The 19,871-nt window shown below is 38.7% G+C and overlaps 1 protein-coding gene across 9 annotated transcripts in view; it reads left to right on the forward strand.

The window, feature by feature from the left end:
- ZNF570 (zinc finger protein 570) overlaps positions 1-19,871 on the forward strand; it is a 39,381-nt gene that overhangs the window by 1,652 nt on the left and 17,858 nt on the right. For 3 of the 9 annotated variants that reach the window (XM_045045470.1, XM_045045471.1, XM_045045472.1), the window contains 4 exons: positions 213-224; positions 7,533-7,616; positions 13,652-13,778; positions 14,104-14,199. In XM_045045470.1, the coding sequence (XP_044901405.1) occupies positions 213-224; positions 7,533-7,616; positions 13,652-13,778; positions 14,104-14,199 (319 nt within the window). Of the gene's footprint in view, positions 1-163; positions 225-6,296; positions 6,408-6,597; positions 6,808-7,532; positions 7,617-13,651; positions 13,779-14,103; positions 14,200-19,871 lie in introns of those variants that run through there. The other 6 variants (XM_045045473.1, XM_023245449.2, XM_045045474.1 and 3 more) reach the window with 5 other exon arrangements.

The following is a 19,871-nucleotide window of genomic DNA, read 5'->3' on the forward strand; positions in this document are numbered from 1 at the left end:
GTCTGTTATTAAACAGCATTATTTTAAGATCAATAATGACAATCTTAACCTTTAATTTGACATATTTAGTGAATTACATTTAATGTAGTTGGATTTTGGTCTACCACCTTAGAATATATTTTCTTTTTTGGCCTAGCTTTTAATATTAATTTTTTATTTTAAGATAATTCTAGATTTGCATAATTCAGAGATCCTGTGTGCCCTTTATCCAGTTTCCTCCAATGGTAAGTAACATCTTCCAAAATTATATATAGTGTCACAACCTGGATATTTACATTGATACAGTGAAGGCTTAGAATATTTACATCATCACAAAGATAGTTCATGTGTTCTTTTTAACCGCACCCACTTCCTTCCTGCCCACAGCCCCCTGTTTAAGGCCCCACAACCCTAATCTGTTCTCCCATCTCTGTAATTTTACCTTTCAAGAATATTATATAAATGGAATGATATAATGTGTAATTTAGGCATTGGCTTTTTCATGCAGCATAATTCCCTGGAGATTCATAAATGTTTTTACATGTGTAAGTAATTCATTTTTATTACCAAGTGGTATTCCATGTGGATATACCACACATTGTTTAGTCAATCACTCACTGAAGAACATGAGTTGTTTCCAACTTTTGGCTGTTATAACAAAGCTGCTGTACACATTCATGTACAGTTTTTTGTGTGAACATAAATTTTCATTTCTTTTAGGTAAACACGTAGGAAGGATTTTAGAAGGAATTTGTCAATGTATACCAAAAGCACAAATGAAAAAAAAAACTATCTGGGATTTTGATTGAGATTGTGTTGAAAATACAGATCAATCAGGGGAGAAGTGCCATCTTTCAAATGGTGAATTGCATGACCCATGAACATAGTATATATCTCCATTTATTTAGATCTTCATTCATGTCTCTCAGCAATATTTTGTAGTTTTTGACATAAAATGAAATCTTTTGTCAGATTTACCCCTAAGTATTTCACAGTTTTTGATACTATTTTAAATGGAATTTTTAAAAATTTCACTTTCCAATTGTTCCTTGCCAATTTCTGATTGTACCTTGTATTTCATATAAAGACACAATTGATTTTTGTACCTTGATCTTGGAACCTATTAATTTGCTAAAGTCGCTTAGTGTTTCTACTAGAATTTTGGAGGTTCCATGGGATTTTCTACATTAAATGATTATGTCACCTGTGAAAAAAGACATTGGTACCTTTTCCTATCTGTTGTGAATTGTGATACCCATTAATTTTCCAGTATGCAGGTACCACCCACAAAATTTGGGTGGGGTGTTGAGACTCTTGATGCCATACACACACCAAGAGGGTAAGAAAAGTTTTATTACTCACATAATGAAGCTTCCTAGGAAAAGCAGGACAGGCTTCCCAAGAAAGTCTGCAAATGGTTTGCAAGAAGAAGGAAAGGAAACTGGCAGGGAGGGTTTTTTTTTTTTTAATATTTATTTATTTTCTTGAGAGAGAGAGCGAGCAGGGGAGGGGCAGAGAGACAAGGGGACCAGGGACCTGAAGCAGGCTCTGTGTTTACTGGATTAAGGTTGGTATGATATACTTTGTTTTCCTTTTAATATTTGTAGAATCTGTAGAGATGTCACTTCTCTCATTCCTGATATGGGTAGTTTATGTTATTTCCCTTTCCTACCTCATCAGTCTGGCTAGTTTTATCATATTTATTAATCTCAAAGAACCACTTTTTGGTTCCATTGATTTATTTGCCGGTTTTCTATTTCACTAATTTCTGCTCTGATCTTCATCATTTCCTTTGTTTTACTTACATTGTGTTTTATTTGCTCTTCTTTTTCTAGTATGTCAAAATGGAAAAGTCATTGATTTGAGACTTTGATTTCTTCTTTGCTAATATAGTATTTGTTTCTATAAATTTCTCCCTGAATACTGCTTCAGTGGCCTTCCATAATTTTTATATAGTTTTCATTTTCTTTTGGTTCAAAATACTTTCTAATTTCCTTTTTGATTTCTTCTTCAACCCATGGGTTATTTTGAAATGTATATGTTTCTGGGGTGCCTTGGTGGCTCAGTTGGTTAAGCATCTGAATTCTGACTTTGGCTCAGGTCATGATCTTGTGGCTCTTGAGTTTGAGCCCCACATGGGGCTGTCTGCTGCCAGTCAGTACAGAGCCTGCTTTGGTTCTTCTTTCCCCCCTCTCTCTGCCCCCCCTCCCCTGCTTGCATGCTCTCAAAAATAAACATTAAAAATATTTTAATGTATATGTTTCCAAATATTAGAGAATTACCCATATATTTTTCAGTTACTGATTTCTAATTCAGTTTCATTGTGGAAAGAGGCTTGTTTTCTGGTCCAGTATATGTTCTACCTTTGTAAATGCTCCAGGTACACTTGAAAAAAATGAGTATTTTTTTGCTATTTTTGGTTTTGCTCTGTAAATATCAATTAGCTCAATGACAGTGTTTTCCAAATCTTCTGTGTTTTAGCTTACTTACTGAGAGTGGTATTGGAATCTCTGACTTACCACTGTGGATTTTCTCTTAGTTTTATCAGTTGTTGTTTCATGTATTTTGAAACTATTGTTAGGTGCATTAAACATTTACAATTGTTATTTCCTCTTGATGAGCAGACCACTGTATTATTATGAAATTAACTTTATCCCTATTGTTTGTTCTGAAATCTTCCTTGTAGATATCAATACACCTACTCCAGTTTTCTTTTTTTAATAGCTTTATTGAGATATAACTCACATGTCATACAATCCACCCATTTAAAGTATACACTTCCATTTGTGGTATGTTACATTATTAAATTTTTATATGACCATATAATGTATAACACAAAATTTGTCATTTTAAGAATTTTTTATGTGTACAATTCAGTGGCATTAAGTATATTCACAGTGTTGTACAATCACCAATACTATCTATTTCCAAAATTGTTATCAACTTTTTTTTTTTTAACATTCATTTTTGAAAGGCAGAGAGAGACAGAGCGCGAATGGGGGAGGGGCAGAGAGAGGGAGACACAGAAACAGAAGCAGGCTCCAGGCTCCAGGCTGCAGGCTCCGAGCTATCAGCACAGAGCCTGATGTGGGGCTCCAACTCACGGACCATGAGATCATGACCTGAGCCGAAGTCAGCCACTTAACCGACTAAGCCACCCAGGCGCCCCCAAAATTGTTATCAACTTAAATGAAGACTCTGTAGTCACTAAACACACTAGGCAATCAACTCTCAATTTCTCCCTCCCCACATCCCCTGGTAACCTCTTATTTTCTTTCTCTATGAATTTGTCTAATCCAAATATTTCATATAAGCAGAATACAATATTTGTCCTTTGTGTAGGTTCAGTTCACTTTGCATAATTTTTTCAAGATTCATACCATATTATCAGAACTTTATTCCTTTTTATGGCTGAATAACATTCCATTGCATATATATACTACATTTTGTTCGTCAATTTATCTGTTGATGGACATGGGTTGTTTCCACATAGTGGCTATTTTGAATAATGCTATAATGAACATTAGAATACAAGTATCTGTTCAAGTTCTTGCTATCACTGCCTTTGGGAGTGGAATTGCTGGGTCATATGGTAAACTATGCTAAGCTTTTGAAGAATTGCCAGACTTTTTTCTTTAAATTTTTTTTAATATTTATTCATTTTTGAGAGACAAAGACAGAGCGCAAGTGGAAGAAGGGCAGAGAGTGAGAGGGAGACACAGGCTCTGAGCTGTCAGCACAGAGCCAGACACGGGGCTCCAACCCACAAACTGTGAGATCATGACCTGAGCCCAAATCAAGAGTTGGACGTTTAACTCACTGAGCCACCCAGGCACCCCTGTTTTTCATTTTGGTGAAGTCTGATAGACCTCTTTTTTTCTTTGGTTGCTTGTGCTTTTGGTGTCGCATCTAAGAATCCATTGCCAAATCCAAGGTCATTCCAGCTTTCTCTACACAGCATTAGCATGGTGTATCTTTTTCCATCCTTGTACCTTTAACCTATTGGTGGAGTTAAATTCAGTTTCTCATAGGCAGTATATGGTTGAGTCTTGCTTTTTTATCCCCTATGATACTCTGTTGCCTCTTAATTGGATTTTCAGATAAATTATATTTAATATGATTATTGATACAAACCTTCTGTCTTGCAATTTGTTTCCCATCTGTTTTTTGTTCCTTTCTCTATCTGACTTCTTTTGGATTGAGTGATTTATGATAATTTATGATTCCATTCTATCTCCCTTGTTGAATTATTAGCTATAACTTTTTGTTTTATTAGTTTAGTAGTTGCTATAGGACTTAGAGTATACATCTTTCACTTATAGTGTTTGTTCAAGTGATATTACTTCACACAGAACGGAGGAAACTTCCAATAGTTTATTTCCATTTACTTCTCTTGGTCTTTGTGCAATTGTTGTCATATGATTTACATTCACATCCTAAACTACATTGTTTATATTTTTGTTTAAACAATAATTTATCTTTGGACAAGATTTAAATAATATAAAAAAAAGTCTTACATATTTACCCAGTAGTTATTATCTCTGATGCTCTTCATTCCTTGTGTAGATCCAGATTTTTATTTATTTAAAAAAAATTTTTTTTTAATGTGCATTTATTTTTGAGAGAGAGACAGAGTGTGAGCGGGAGAGGGACACAGAGAGAGACAGACAGAATCCGAAGCAGGATCCAGACTCCCAGCTATCAGCACAGAGCCTGAGGTGGGGCTTGAACCCCTGAGCTGCAAGATCATGACCTGAGCCAAAGTCTGATGCTTAACCGACTGAGCCATCCAGGTGCCCCCAGATTTTTGTTTTTAAATGTTTATTTATTTTTGAGAGCGAGTGAGTACAAGTGGGGGAAGGGCAGAAAGAGAGGGGGACAGAGGACCCGAGGCGGGCTCGACGCTGGCAGCAGAGAGCCCGATGCGGGGCTTGAACTCATAAACCGTGAGATCATGACCTGAGCCAAAGTCGGATGCTTAACCAACTGAACCACCCAGGCGTCCCTGGATCCAGATTTCTGTTACTCAATTATACATGTAGGGACCCATGGGTAGCTCAGTTAAGCATCCAACTCTTGGTTTCAGCTCAGGTCATAGTTTCACAGTTCTTGGTTTCACAGTTAGGGGCTCATGGTTTCATGGTTCTGCACTGGTAGCATGGAGTCTGCTTGGGATTCTCTCTCTCTCCCTCTCTCTCTGCCCCTCCCTGCCCTCTCTATCAAAATAAGTAAACATTAAAACAAAATTACACATGTATTAAGCCTCTTGAGGTTACCCTTCTACTCACTTTCTATTTGCTATTTTCATCTTTATTTTTGTATTAATATATATTTTTTTACATTTATTTTTTAGAGACAGAGACAGAGCATGAGCAGGGTTGGGGCAGAGAGAGAAGGAGACACAGAATCTGAAGCAGGCTTCAGGCTCTGAGCAAGCTGTCAGCACAGAGCCTGATGCTGGGCTTGAACCCACACCCATGAGATCATGACCTGAGCCAAAGTCAGATGCTCAACTGACTGAGCCACCCAGGAGCCCCTCTATTTGCTATTTTTAAAAGTTTATTTTGTTTATGTCTATCCCAGCACCTCCAAGAGCATCTGGCACCCACTAGGTGCTTTCTAATTTGATACCACAAGGAAAAATTCCACACACCATCCACATCCACTAGTATAATCCTCAGGATCTGTCCACACACAATATTATATCACACTTCTACTCCACTTTACACCAGGCAGTCCCTTTCTATTATAGCACATTCTCACACACAACACAATCTCACACATGGTCACAGAAAAACAGCATGCCCGCCCCAACACCTAGGGTTTTACACGTACACACAATGACAGAATCAGAGGGTCGTGGCACCACTCACAAAATTAGCCAGGTTACAGAACTTGTTCAAATTTAAACACCATTCTAAGGGAGTATAGAGTCAGATTAAAGTGGTCAGAGTGGTGTGATCAGGGAAGGCATTTTTGGAGATGTGACATTTGTATCTGAATGGACAGAATAAGAGAACTTGGAAGACACCCGCTAGAAGAGCCATTTTAGGAAGGGAGGACACATTCACACCCATCATCACCAAATCACAAATACTTTATACCCCGACCCCTTACCTCCGATCTTCGAGGTAACCATTTCCGAAGCTGAAACGCTCTAGGGAAGTCGGGACCTGCGCACTCTACTCCCTGCCCTCCCTGTCCCACACACTTTTTCGGGTACCCCAGCACAACTGTAGGTGCTCGCCCCTCACTCCGTTTGTGTGGGCGCGCGCTCCCGAACCGCACCGCCTGCGGCTGCTCCGCGACTCTAAGTTCTGCGCCTGGTTGCCAAGAGAGGTGGACGGAGCACTCGTGTCTGCGCACTTCAATCGTAGGCCATCTAGTTGACACTCTACCCCGTTCCCGTGGCGGACCCAGGCTCCGAAGTGAGATCTGGGCTCCCACTGTAGGGCCAGGAAGAAGTCAGCGTGGGAGGACCCAGGGCAGAAGGGCGGTGTTACGAATCCCCCAGCGGAGACACGCCAGTGTAGTCGGACTCTGCAGCGCCGCCTTTTCTGGTCCGGACTACATTTCCCAGTGGCCCCTGCGATTACTGGGCCGGCGGCCCCTTTGTGTCCTCCGGAGGCCCAGTAGCTTCTTTCCGGGCCCGCGGGGGTGGGTTCCATCAGACTCTTAGGGCCGGAGGTGGGCCGGGGTAGAGATTGCCTGAGCATTCAGGGCGGAGACGGGATCTTCCCGCAGTTACTTCTGCAGGTAGGGAATGGGCTGAGGAATGGCTTGTGGGTCACCCGGTCGTCGGTTTCCGGGCCCTCGGCGTGACTATAGGTGCGAGATCGTGGTTGGTTGTCATACAGTGTGAGACTGTCATCCGATGTGCCTGTGCACGTCGTATCTGTGACTGTGGGTGCGAGTGAGTCGATAGTTGATGCTACAGAGTGAGACTGTAAGGGGGGTGGGGGGTGGAGGGTATTGTGTCCCCCGTTTGTTCCAGTACCCTCGGCCTCTTTGTGACTGGGGTTGTGAGTGTGAACGTCGGTTGCGATACTCTAGTGTTTGAGACTTCAAGCTTTGGGAGAGCGTGACGGTCGTGGCCGCTGACTGTTCTGTGTCAGCAGATGGTGGTTGGCGCTATAGTTTTTAAGAATGAGTATGTGGGGGACCGATTGAGACTATGAAGCCAGCCAGGTGATGCCGGTGTGCCACCAACTTTCAGAACCACTGGTCTATTGGAGAGGAGAGAGAGTGTGGAGTCAAGAAGACCTTTATTTGATCTTGGTACAGTTAGTCATTAGTTGTGTGCCTTTATGTAAATGATTACATTCCTCAGAGTCTTTATTTGTAAAAATCCAGAAAATCTACTGTTAAAATAATAAGGAAGTGATTTAGGCATGGCTAACTTGTATGCAAACAAATTTCTAGGTCTCCAGTATGCTTTCTTTCTATTGGAAGGAAGGGTATAACAGAGGAAAGAGAAGCCGAAAAATTCTAGGCTGGTGATTCTGGATGCTATAGGGAAACACTACCTTTTCTTGTTCTTTTCCCCATCTCAGTCATCCAAGGACACTGCCATTTCCCAAGAGAAGAGCCAAGAAGAGGAAAGAATGGCTGTTGGACTTCTTAAAGCCATGTACCAGGTGAGTTGGTGTTTTCTATTTCCTGAATGATTTTCCTGCTCTTCAGATGTCAAAGCAGACATTAACTTTGCTTATGCTGACACTTTACTGGGTAACTAATCTCATGTCACTTATTAAAACTCTCCAGCAGTTGATTCCCACCTCATTCAGGATACATGCTGAAGTCCTTGCCTTGGCCTGCAAGACCATACATAATCTGGTCCCTGACTATCCTTCTGACCTCATTTTGTCACTCTGCAACTCACCTACTCAGTTCTAGCCACACTAGCTAGCTTCCTTGTAGTGAACGGAGTACATTCTTTTTTTTTTTTTTTTTTGCTGAGTACCTTCTTAACTCATGACCTTGGCACTTGCTATTTCCTCTGCCTGGAATGCTGTTCCCCAAGATACAGACCAACTTCTTCATTAGTCTCTGTCCAAACATTCATTCACTCAACATTGTTTTATTCAGCACTTACTTAGTCTTTGGTCCTCTATCTTCTTTTCTCTATCTACACTCACTCCTTTGGAGATCTCAGTCTGTCTTATGGCTTTAAATGCCATCTATATGCTGACAACCACCAAATTATATACAGCCCAGTCCTCTCTCCTGAAATCCAGACTTCTATATCCAACCAACTAGACTTAGTATCTTCACTTGGTTATATAGTAGATAATGTCAAACTCAAACGTCTCAAACTTGGTGAAACAAGCCACTGTAAGTTTGCGGGCATAGAAGTGACATATCTAACTCTCATTTAATAAAATCACTCTGGCTACAATTGAGAATTAACCGAATGGAACAAGGATAGAAACAGGGAAACCAATTAGGAAACTCTCACATACTTCCTTATCTCAGATGCTCAACTTAAAAGTCTTCCAATCGTGAAGTTCTATTTGTTCTATGTTCAAAATGTATCCAGAGGTTGACGACTTTTACTACCACTGCTGCTTCCATTCTGGTCTGAACTGTCATCTCCTACCTAGATTACTGCTATAGTCTTCTAACTTTTCTGGCTGCTTCCACCCTTCTTTTAGTCTATTCTCAACAAAGCAGTCAAAGTGATTCTGTTACACATGTTCCGTTATGTGATTCTTGCAGGAATAGAAATAATGGAAAATATAGCAACTCTTTCAAATAATTTAGCTGTAAGGATGTAAGAGAGATGGGTGGTATCTGAAGGATAAACTGGTCAACAAGGTTTTTAATTTGAACTGTAATTTTTAATGTTTATTTGAGAGAGAGAGAGAGAGTGTACATGTGCAAGTGAGTTGGGGAGGGGTTGAGAGAGAGGAGAGAGCGAATCCCAAACGGACTTCATGTTCAGCATGGAGCGCAGTGTGGGCTTTATCCCATGACCATGGGATCACGACCTGAGCTAAAACCAAGAGTTGGTTACTCAACCAATTGAGCCACCCAGGTGCCCCAACAACAAGGTTTTTTAAAGATGGGTTTATATCTGTATGCTGATGTTCAAGATTCAGTAGAAAGGGAAATTTGAAGATGAAGAGAAGCAAAGAGGGAAGTGACGGAACACTGCTTGAGTAGGTGAGAGGAGCTGAGGTCTAGTGGACAAGTGGAAGGGTTGGCCTTTATTAGGAGAGTGGCTGTTCATATAGAGTAGTAATAGGAGCAAGTTAGAGTATGTAGGACAGATGCAGAAATATGTGTAGATGTTGTAGGAGTTTCTGGAAATTCTCTTTGAATAGCTTTCGGTTTTTCTAGTGAAACAGCAAGATCACTAGTAAGGATGAGGAAGGAGATATTGAAGACTTGAGGAGAGAGGAAAACGTATGTAATGGTCATTTAGGAGAGTGGGGAAATGAATGGACTAGAGAAATGTATCATATAGGTAGCATTTTGGTCCACTTGAAGTTAGTGTCATGAATTTAAAGTGAGACGAGATAGCATGATTGGTGTGACTTTCTCCAGCAAAGTTCAGCTGTTCAGGGTACAGAAGTAGAGTATTCTGAGAGATGGCTGTGGTTTAACCAGGTGACTAAGGGCAGGGAAACTGAGGGTATATCCATAACAAATGGTTGTGGTAGGAAGTGAGGGAATGTGGGGTTGAGAAACATTGAAAATGCGGTAAGTAGAACGTGATTTGTAGGTTCCAGTGGGGTCAGAGAATTTTCCTAATTGGGTTACTAGAGGGCAAAAGTTGGAATATAGGAGGAAGAAGTCAGGGTAGGAGAGTTGAGATTATGGAGGGTTTGCTACTTATTGGTAATGACAAAGTCTGGGGCATGGCAATAGAAGTGAATGACTATACAAGTGTGGAAGACAAGACTACTGGAGGAGAGAAGCGACACAGCTGAGAGCCCTGGATGTTGGGAGGATTATTTATATAGATATTGAAATGACCAAAGATTATATATGATAGGAGTAGTGCTGGAGAGAGTGACAGTGAGTCAGGTGCTGAGGTGTTAAAGGAATGACAGACTATTGGTATCTACCAGGAATTGGTAGGTAACTAAAACAGGGATGATAGAGTCTGATTTCATGAATGTTTAAAACTAGGTGGCTTTTAGGTAGGTGGGAGGGGTAATGGTCTAGAAACAAATTTAAGGAGCAAAGAGGTCTCCGGGTGCTGTGGTACAAGGAGTGTGGGAGATAAAACAGTCACCACATGACAGGGCTTCAGGGGAAGTAGTAGGTCCTCTCAGGTGGGAGCCATGTTTCTATGAAGGCAAAAAGGTGAAGGGAACTGTTGACTTTCTTCATACTGGCTTGATTATAATTATGAATGGATTTTGAAACCACATGTATTTGGTTAGAGGTTAAATTTATTTATTTTCATTTATTTATTTTTTTTAATTGCAGTGTAGTTAACTTCCAGTGCTTAGTTTCAGGTGTACAATATAGTGATCCAACAGTTCCGCACATTACTCAGTGCTCATCAAGACAAGTGCACTCCTAATCCCCTTCATCTATTTCACCTACCTCCCACACCTTTCCCCTGGTAACCATCTTTTTGTTTTCTATATTTAAGAATCTGTTTTTCCTTAAGAGACTCTTAAATACAGAGAACAAACTGAGGGTTGCTGGAGGGGTGTTGGGTGGAGGGACAGGCTAAATGGGTGATGGGCATTAAGGAAGGCATTTGTTGGGATGAGCACTGAGTGTTCTATGTAGGTGATAAATCACTGAATTTTACTCCTGAAATCATTATTATGCTATATGTTAACTAACTTGGATTAAAATAAAATAAAATAAAATAAAATAAAATAAAATAAAATAAAATGTTTTCTGGTTTGTCTTTTTCCCTTTGTTCATTTGCTTTGTTTCTTAAATTTCACATATGAGTGAAATCATATGGTATTTGTCTTTCTCTGACTGGCTTATTTTGCTTAGTATTATACTCTCTAGATCTATCATGTTGCTGCAAATGGCAAGATTTCATTCCATTTTATGGCTGAATAATATTCCATTGTATATATAGAGGTCAAATATTTTGAGAGATTATTTGTTAGAGGTCAAATATTTGACAGTAATACTTTAAGCTCATTATATTGACATTGTCATTATTTTCATTAAATTTCATCAAAATAATCATTGAGGGGTACCTTCTGGGTGTCTCAGTTGGTTGAGCGTCTATTAATTTCGGCTCAGGTCATGATCCCAGGGTTGTGGGATCGAGCCGTGTTGGGCTCCACGCTGACTGTGGAGCCTGCTTAAGTTTCTCTCCCCCTCTTTCTCTCTCTCCCTCTCTCCACCTCCCTCCCTCCTTCTCTCTCCCACCTCTCTCCCTCTCTCTCTAAAATAAAAAAATAATAAAAAACAGAATCCTTGAAAACATGTATGTCATATATTAAAAATAGTTATACATTTATTATATATATTTATATAAGGTAAGGAAAACGTTTTTGGAAGCATATATGTAACATATGAGGGATGTTATTGTTGGTAGAGCAGAGATGAAGAAACTCACAATCTACTTCATATAATTAAATAAGAAAAACCTTATTGAGTGTTGTAAAATACTTCAATAATTTTTATTCTGTAGAGACAGTTTAACTATGACAAAATTTTATCAAATGCCCAATAAATATTTTCTTGCCTTGACAGATTCACCTCTTTTAATTTTGTAATATATAGTTACCTATATATAAATGTATGCATACATGCACACAAACACATATGTTAGTTTTCATCAGCAGGTGGTCACATTATAGACATCTAGAAATCCAGAATCCAGCTTAATCATAGCATAGCCCAAGTTTTTAAGAACTTTGCCCAGGCCCTGTAGGTAGAACCAGTATTATAAGCAGAACACCCATTTCTTTGCACAAAATTTTAAGTACTCTGGATTAAAGTATTTGAAATAAAATTTTTCTTTAATTTTATTTTTTAAATTTACATCCAAATTAGTTAGCATATAGTGCAACAATGATTTCAGGAGTAGATTACTTAATGCCCCTGACCCATTTAATCCATCCCCCCTCCCAAAACCCCTCCAATAACCCTCTGTTTGTTCTCCATATTTAAGAGTCTCTTATGTTTTGTCCCCCTCCCTGTTTTTATATTATTTTTGCTTCCCTTCCATTATGTTCATCTGTTTTGTATCTTAAAGTCTTTATATGAGTGAAGTCATATGATATTTGTCTTTCTCTGTCTAATTTCACTTAGCATAATACCCTCCAGTCCCATCCACATAGTTGCAAATGGCAAGATTTCATTCTTTTTGATTGCTGAGTAATACTCCATTGTATATATATACCACATCTTCTTTATCCATTCATCCATCAATGAACATTTGGGCTCTTTCCATACTTTGGCTATTGTCGTTAGTGCTACTATAAACATTGGGGTGCATGTACCCCTTTGAAACAGTATACCTGTATCCCTTGGATAAATACCTAGTAGAGCAATTGTAGGGTAGTTCTATTTTTAATTTTTTGAGGAACCTCCATACTGTTTTCCAGAGTGGCTGCACCACCTTGCATCCCCACCAGCAATGCAAAAGAGATCCTCTTTCTCCACATCCTCGCCAAGATCTGTTGTTGCCTGAGTTGTTAATGTTAGCCATTCTGACAGGTGTGAGGTGGTATCCCATTGTGGTTTTGTTCTTTATTTCCCTGATGATGAGTGATGTTGAGCATTTTTTCATGTGTTGGTTGGCCATCTGGATGTCTTCTTTGGAGAAGTGCCTATTCATGTCTTCTGCCCATTTCTTCACTGGATTATTTGTTTTTTGGGTGTTGAGTTTGATAAGTTCTTTATAGATTTTGGGTACTAACCCTTTATCTGATATGTCGTTTGCAAATATCTTCTCCCATTCTATTGGTTGCCTTTTAGTTTTGCTGATTGTTTCCTTCGATAAAAAAAAAAATTTTTAATGTTTATGTATTTTTGAGAGAGAAGGACAGAGTGTGAGCAGGGGAGGGGCAGAGAGAGAGGGAGACACAGAATCCGAAGCAGGCTCCAGGCTCTGAGCTGTCAGCACAGAACCCAATGCAGGGCTCAAACTCATGAACCGTGAGATCATGACCTGAGCCGAAGTCAGACACCTAACTGACTGAGCCACCCAGGCACCCCAAAGTATTTGAATTTTAATGGAACTGGTGATTTTCTCTGCTTGGTCTAGCACAATTTTCAGAGATATAGCAAGCACTTTCTCGTCTCATTTTTGATCCTTTCATAGTTTCTTCAACTTTTCAAACCATTCTTTAATTCAATTTATCCAGCAAATATTTGAATGCCTCATGTGTGCCAAATACTCTTCTATAACTAGGGATATAGCAGTGAGCAAAGCAAAAATGTACTCTACCTTTATGGACTTCACATGTCAGTGGAGGTTGGGGCAGACGATAACAAAATAATTAAGTGCCATGGAGAACAATAAAGGAGGGCTAGGAAATGGGGAACAGGGGTAAGAGTTTGCTATTTTTATACAGAACGATCTGAGAAGTACAAAAGGCCTGAGGGGGAACATGCTTGACATATAGTTGAGGATGTAATATAAAGGAGAGCCCAGTATGCTTGGGGCAGAACAAATAAAGTGAGTATGTTAACAGATGAACTTATTTCACTTCATTTATTGATTTCATTTCAGGAGTTGGTGACCTTCAGAGATGTGGCTGTAGACTTCTCCAGAGAAGAGTGGGATTGTCTAAATTCTTCTCAAAGGCATCTGTACAGTAATGTGATGTTGGAGAATTATAGGATCTTGGTGTCCCTAGGTAAGAATATTTCTTCCAAAATTGAGTTTCTACTCATAAGGGCCTCTTTGCTACCACCATTATGAATCTTTGGATAGCATCCTCAGTGGTTGGCAGAATATCTGTTGCTGTGCCAAAGTAATGGTTTAATATTTGTGGAGTTGCCAGTGGATGGGTCTATTATTAATCTGTGTTGGAAGCTTTAGCTTTCTTGTACTTTGAACACATGTCTTTACACATTTGTCTCCAACTTACTGTAAGCTCCCTCTTCCCCGTTAATCAAAGGATTGGTTATGAGTTCTGGGATATCACAGCATGACCAAATTGTTTCTTTTCATATATGCAGGACTTTGCTTTTCTAAGCCAAGTGTGATATTATTATTGGAACAAGGGAAAGAGCCCTGGATGGTGACAAGAGAGCTGGCCAAAGGCTTGTGCTCAGGTGAGTGAAGAGGAAATAGAAATAGGCAGGCAAAAACCTCTGCAGGTGACAGCTCTGCTGGACATAGAGGTGTCACCCCTTCATTCTTCTTTGGTGGCATGTTCTTGGATGTTCTAGGTTTTACTAGACACTGGGACCTTTTAGAGCATTCTCACAAATTTGTTTTTCTTCCTTTTAATGTTTATTTATTTATTTTGAGAGAGAGGGAGAGAGAGAGCGAGACCCGGGGGGGGGGGGGCACAGTGGCCAGAGAGAGGGAGAGAGAATCCCAAGTAGGCTCCACCCTGTCAGCACAGAGCCTGACACAGGGCTTGATCTCGCAAACTGTGAGATCATGGCCTGAGCCAAAATCAAGAGTTGATGTTTAACCAGCTGAGCCAGGCACCGCCTGAATTTGTTATTCTTAACTATCTCTCCTTTAATACTTTGCTCTCTCCTTTCTAAGAACTCTTCCAGTCTTCGAAAAATCTTTTCCTAACCTGATAAGCTTTTGAACTTTACAGACACCTGTAACTCAAGTGCCATGTTCAGATCTTGACACTTAGGGGCAGTAAAATTTTGGGCAAGTTACTTAACCTTTCTATAAAATAGGATAATTCTTTTAAAGTAATTGAAGAGTTCCTGTCTCATACTGTGAACTCAAAGGCTGTTACTTGCTATTGCTGTAGCAGTAGTGAATCTCCAAATGCCTCATTTTTCTCTCAGTGGTCAGTTCATTCATTGTTTCATCAACATTTATTGAATTAAAATTTTTTTTTACTGTTTATTTTGAGGGGGGAGGGGCAGAGAGAGATGGAAACACAGAATCTGAAGTAGCCTCCAGGCTGTGTGCTATCACCACAGAGCCTGACACAGGGCTGGAACTCACAGACCGTGAGATCATGACCTGAGCTGAAGTCAGATGCTTAACCGACCGAGTCACCCAGGTGCTCCAACATTTACTGAATTTTTAAACAAAGTACATGCAAGATGTTAGAGCGCTACATATTTGTATAAGTAATCAAACAATTGATAGACTAGTAGCAGAGATACAGTATTAACTATAAATAGCATATTTGAAAAGAAAGCTGGTATAAGGACGATCAGACAAAAAGGTGAGAGGCCAAGGAACCTGGGTAACTGAGAAGATGATGGTCTCTAACAAAAACACAGGTCAGGAACACCTGGATGGCTCATTTGGTTAAGCATCCAACTTTGGCTCAGGTCATAATCTCACAGCCAGGGAGTTCAAGCCCCACCTTGGGCTCTGTGCTGACAGCTCAGAACCTGGAGCCTGCTTCGGATTCTGTCTCTCTCTCTCTGCCCCAACCCCACTTGTGCTCTGTCTCTGACTCTCAAAAAATAAAAAATAGAAATAGAAATAAAAACAAATTAAAAACAACAACAAAAACACAGGTCAGAAGCTAGAAACCATTTCAGAGAGAAGAGACTAAAGAGTTTAGGGTTGTGGCATAGGAAGGATTTTTAGGGGCACCTGGGTGGCTCAGTCTGTTGAGCTTCCAACTATTGGTTTTGGCTGGGGTCATGATCTCTTGGTTTTGTGGGTTTGAGCCCCACATCAGGCTCTGTGCTAGCAGTGAGGAACCTGCTTAGGATTCTCTCCCTCTCTCTCTCTCTCTGTCCCTCCCCTGCTCACACTGTCTCCGTCTCTCTTAAATTAAATAAAAACTTAAAAAAAAAGGAAGGATTTTTAGATAGACATAGGAAGCATTAAGGTAAAATGGAGGACTAAAGTTCAAAAGAAAATTAGGGACATTGTAAACATCTCTTGTCACTACCACTCCCCAACTCACCTCACCCCCCGCTACCTCTCTCCAGTCTTTTATGTCCTTGTTCAGTTTTTTAAGAAAAATATTTGATGTGGAACTGTAGTTTCAAGGAATATATGGTTAAATTTTATTTATTAATTATTATTAAATAAATCATACAGGAATGTATATTAATATATGTATATAGCTTAAATATTAATAGAACAAAAACCCAGGTACATACTTCTTAGCTTAAGAAATAGAAAATTGTTGCGGCACCTGACTGGCTCAGTAAAAAAAAAATAAAATCTTTAAAAAAAAAAAAAAGAAATAGAAAATTGTCAATGTTATTATAGACTCATGAGGGCCCCTGCCTAATGGTATACTATTCTCCACCTATGATCCATCCCCAACCCTCACAGGAGAAACCATTTTTCTACAATTTTGTTATCTTTTCTTGCATTTTCTTTCTTTCTTTTTCTTTTCTTTTTTTGTTTTTGAAAGAGAGAGAGAGATTGAGACAGAGCATGGGGGAGGGGCAGAGGGAGAGCGAGAGAGAGAATTTTAAGCAGGCTCCATGCCCAGCTTGAGCACTATTCAGGGCTTGATTTCACAACTGTGAGATCATGACTTGAGTAGAAATCAAGAATTGGACACTTAACTGACTAAGCCACCCAGGCGCCCCATTCTTGCCTTTTCTTTAGTATACCATATACTCCTAAACAAAATATTATATTTTTGTGTTTTCAACTTTTTACATGTGGAAATATATTATGCATGTAATTCTGACTTTTTTTAAACTCAAAATTATATTCCTGAGATTTATCTGTTAATTTTAGTAGCTATGGTTTCCTGAATTTTTGTCTGCTCAAATGTAATGTATTCCACCATGTAAACCATAATTTATCCATTGAAGGTCATTTGAGTTGTTTTCATTTTGTGCTATTATAAATGTTAACTGCTGTGAACCTTATACGTGACTATTGGTGTACAAATGCTGGAGTTTGTGTAGAGAACATAGCCAGGAATTTACTAAATAATGCTATTTACTTTCCAAAGTGCTTGTATTAATTTACATTTCTCATAGTTGTGTGTGAGAGTACTCACTGCTCTATACTCAAACTTGACCAATTAAACATTTTTTTGCCAATTTGATGAGTGTGAAATATTATCTGCTATACTTGCCATCTGAATTTCTTTGATTACAAAATAAATTGGGCATCTTTTGGATTTGGATTTCCACTTTTGTGAGGTGCCTGCTCAAGTCTTTTGCTCATTTTGGGGAAGGTTGTCTTTTATATATATGCTTGTAGTTTATATTTTTGATTTTGGTATTTTGTTTTAAGTAAACTTTGTATTCTAAAATCATATAGATATTCTCAAATTGTCTTCTAAAGATTTTCCTTTCATATTTAGGGCTTGAATCAACTGAAATTGATTTTTGAGATTGAAGTAAGAATTTAATTTCTGTGCCTTAGTGGAAAACCAAATGTCCTAGAGTTATTGAAGAAATGAGCTCTCTTTGATCATTGTTCAGAATGTTACATGACTTGAGTCAAAATCAAGAATCAAATGCTTAACTGACTAAGCATCTTAATGTATCGGATTATAGTATATTTATGGGTCTGATTTTGAGCTCTATTCCATTTCATTGATCTCTGTTTCCTTATGCCAGTACCACACTTTCTTAATTAAAATACTTTATTATAAGATGGGATATCTGGAGCACCTGCGTGGCTCAGTCAGCTAAGCGTCTGACTCTTGGTTTCAGCTCAAGTGGTGATCTTACAATTCGCGGGATGGAGCCCCATGTCTGGCTCTATGCTGAGCATGGAGTCTGCTTGGGATTCTCTCTCTCTCTCTCTCTCTCTCTCTCTCTCTCTCTCTCTCTCTCTCTCCCTGTCCCTCCCCTACTCATGTACACTCTCCCTCTCTCTCAAAATAAATAAATAAATATTAAAAAAAAAAAAAAGAACAGCATATCTGTTAGGGCAAGTCCCCTACACCTTGTTTTATGTTCTTCAGAATTTCTTCTTTGCCCATTGGCCATCTGAATAGTTTAGAGCCAACTTGTCAATTTCCACCAGAAAACAACAAAAAAAAGTGATTGGCTTTTGACTGAAATTTTACTTATACTCTATATCAGTTTTGTAAATTTTTCTATTTGTAAATTTTTTATTCTGTAGTTTCTCTCTCCATTTATTTAGGTTTTAAATTTTCCTTTGGTATGTTTTATAATTTTCTTCATAAAGGCCATGCATATCTTCCGTTAGAATAATTCCTAGGCATCTTAGTTTTGTTACTATGTTAAAATATTATATATATATTTTTATTTGTTGCTCATGTTTTAAAATGAACTTAACTTTTATACATTGACCTTATATCCAGCAATGCTGCCAAGCTTTCTCATTAATGCTAATAGTTTTTAGATTTCTTTGGATTTTTTTTCTATGGGCAGGCTATCTGTGAATCATTTTAAATTCTTATACCTTTAATTTCTTTTTCCTATTGCCCTATCTTAGATCTCCAGTACAGTATGAACTAAAGTAGTGATAGCAGGCATTCTTTTTTTAAAGTTTTTATTTTAATTCTAGTTAGTTAACATATCATGTTGTATTAGTTTCAGGTGTACAGTATAATGATTCAAAAATTTCATACATCACCCGGTGCTCATCACAAGTGCACTGCTTAATCCCCATCACCTATTTAACCCATCCTCCAACCCCCCCTTACCCCCAGTAACCATCAGTTCTCTGTATTTAAGTCTATTTCTTGGTTTGTCTCTTTTTCTCTCTTTTTTCCTCTTTGCTTGTTTGGTTTCTTAAATTCCACATGAATGAGTTATATGGTATTTGTCTTTGTCTGACTTATTCCACTTAGCATAAGACTATCTAACTCTATCCATGTCATTGCAAATGGTAAGGTTTCATTCTTTTTTATGACTGAATAATATTCCGTTGTATATATATACCACATTGTCTTTATCATTCATCAATCAATGAACATTTGGGCTGCTTCCATAATTTGGTTATTGTGAATAATGCTGCTATAAACATAGGGGTGCATGTATCCTTTTGAATTAGTGTTTTTGTATTCTTGATAAACACCCAGTAATGCAATTGCTGGACCATAAGGTAGTTCTATATTTAACTTTTTGAGGAAGCTCCATACTGTTTTCCACAGTAGCTGCAACAGTGTGCATTCCCAACAGTGCATGAGGTATCCTTTTTCTCCACATCTTTGCCAACACCTGTTGTTTCTTGTGCTGTTGATTTTAGCCATCCTGACAGGTGTAAGAAATGATATCTCATTGTAGTTTCCATTGCATTTCCCTGATCATGAGTGATGATGAGCATCTTTTTATGTGTCTGTTGGCCATCTGTATATGTTCTTTGGAGAAATGTCTGTTTATGTCTTCTGCCTATTTTTTAAATGGATTATTTGGGGGTTGGCTATTGAGTTGTATAAGTCCTTTATATATAATTTTGGATAATAACCCTTTATCAGATATGTTATTTGCAAATGTCTTTGTGTATGGTGTAATAAAGTGGTCCAGTTTCATTCTTTTGCATGTTGCTCTCCAGTTTTCCTAACACCATTTTTTGAGGTGACTATCTTTTTTCCATTGGATATGCTTTCCTATTGTGTTGAAGATTAGATAACCATATAATTATTGGTTTATTTCTGGGTTTTCTATTCTATTCTGTTGATCTATATGTCTATTTTTGTGCCAGTACCATACTGTTTTTTTTAAAGATTTTATTTTTAAGTAATCTCTACACCACATGTGGAGCTCAAACTCACAACCCCAAGATCAAGAGTCAGTTGGCTCCACCAGCTGAGCCAGCCAGGCACCCCTGGCACCATATACGGTTTTTATTATTACAGCCTTGTAATGTAACTTAAGTCTGGAATTATGATGTC

Source organism: Felis catus, chromosome E2, assembly GCF_018350175.1.
Source record: "Felis catus isolate Fca126 chromosome E2, F.catus_Fca126_mat1.0, whole genome shotgun sequence".
NCBI classification, from domain to species: Eukaryota; Metazoa; Chordata; class Mammalia; order Carnivora; family Felidae; genus Felis; species Felis catus.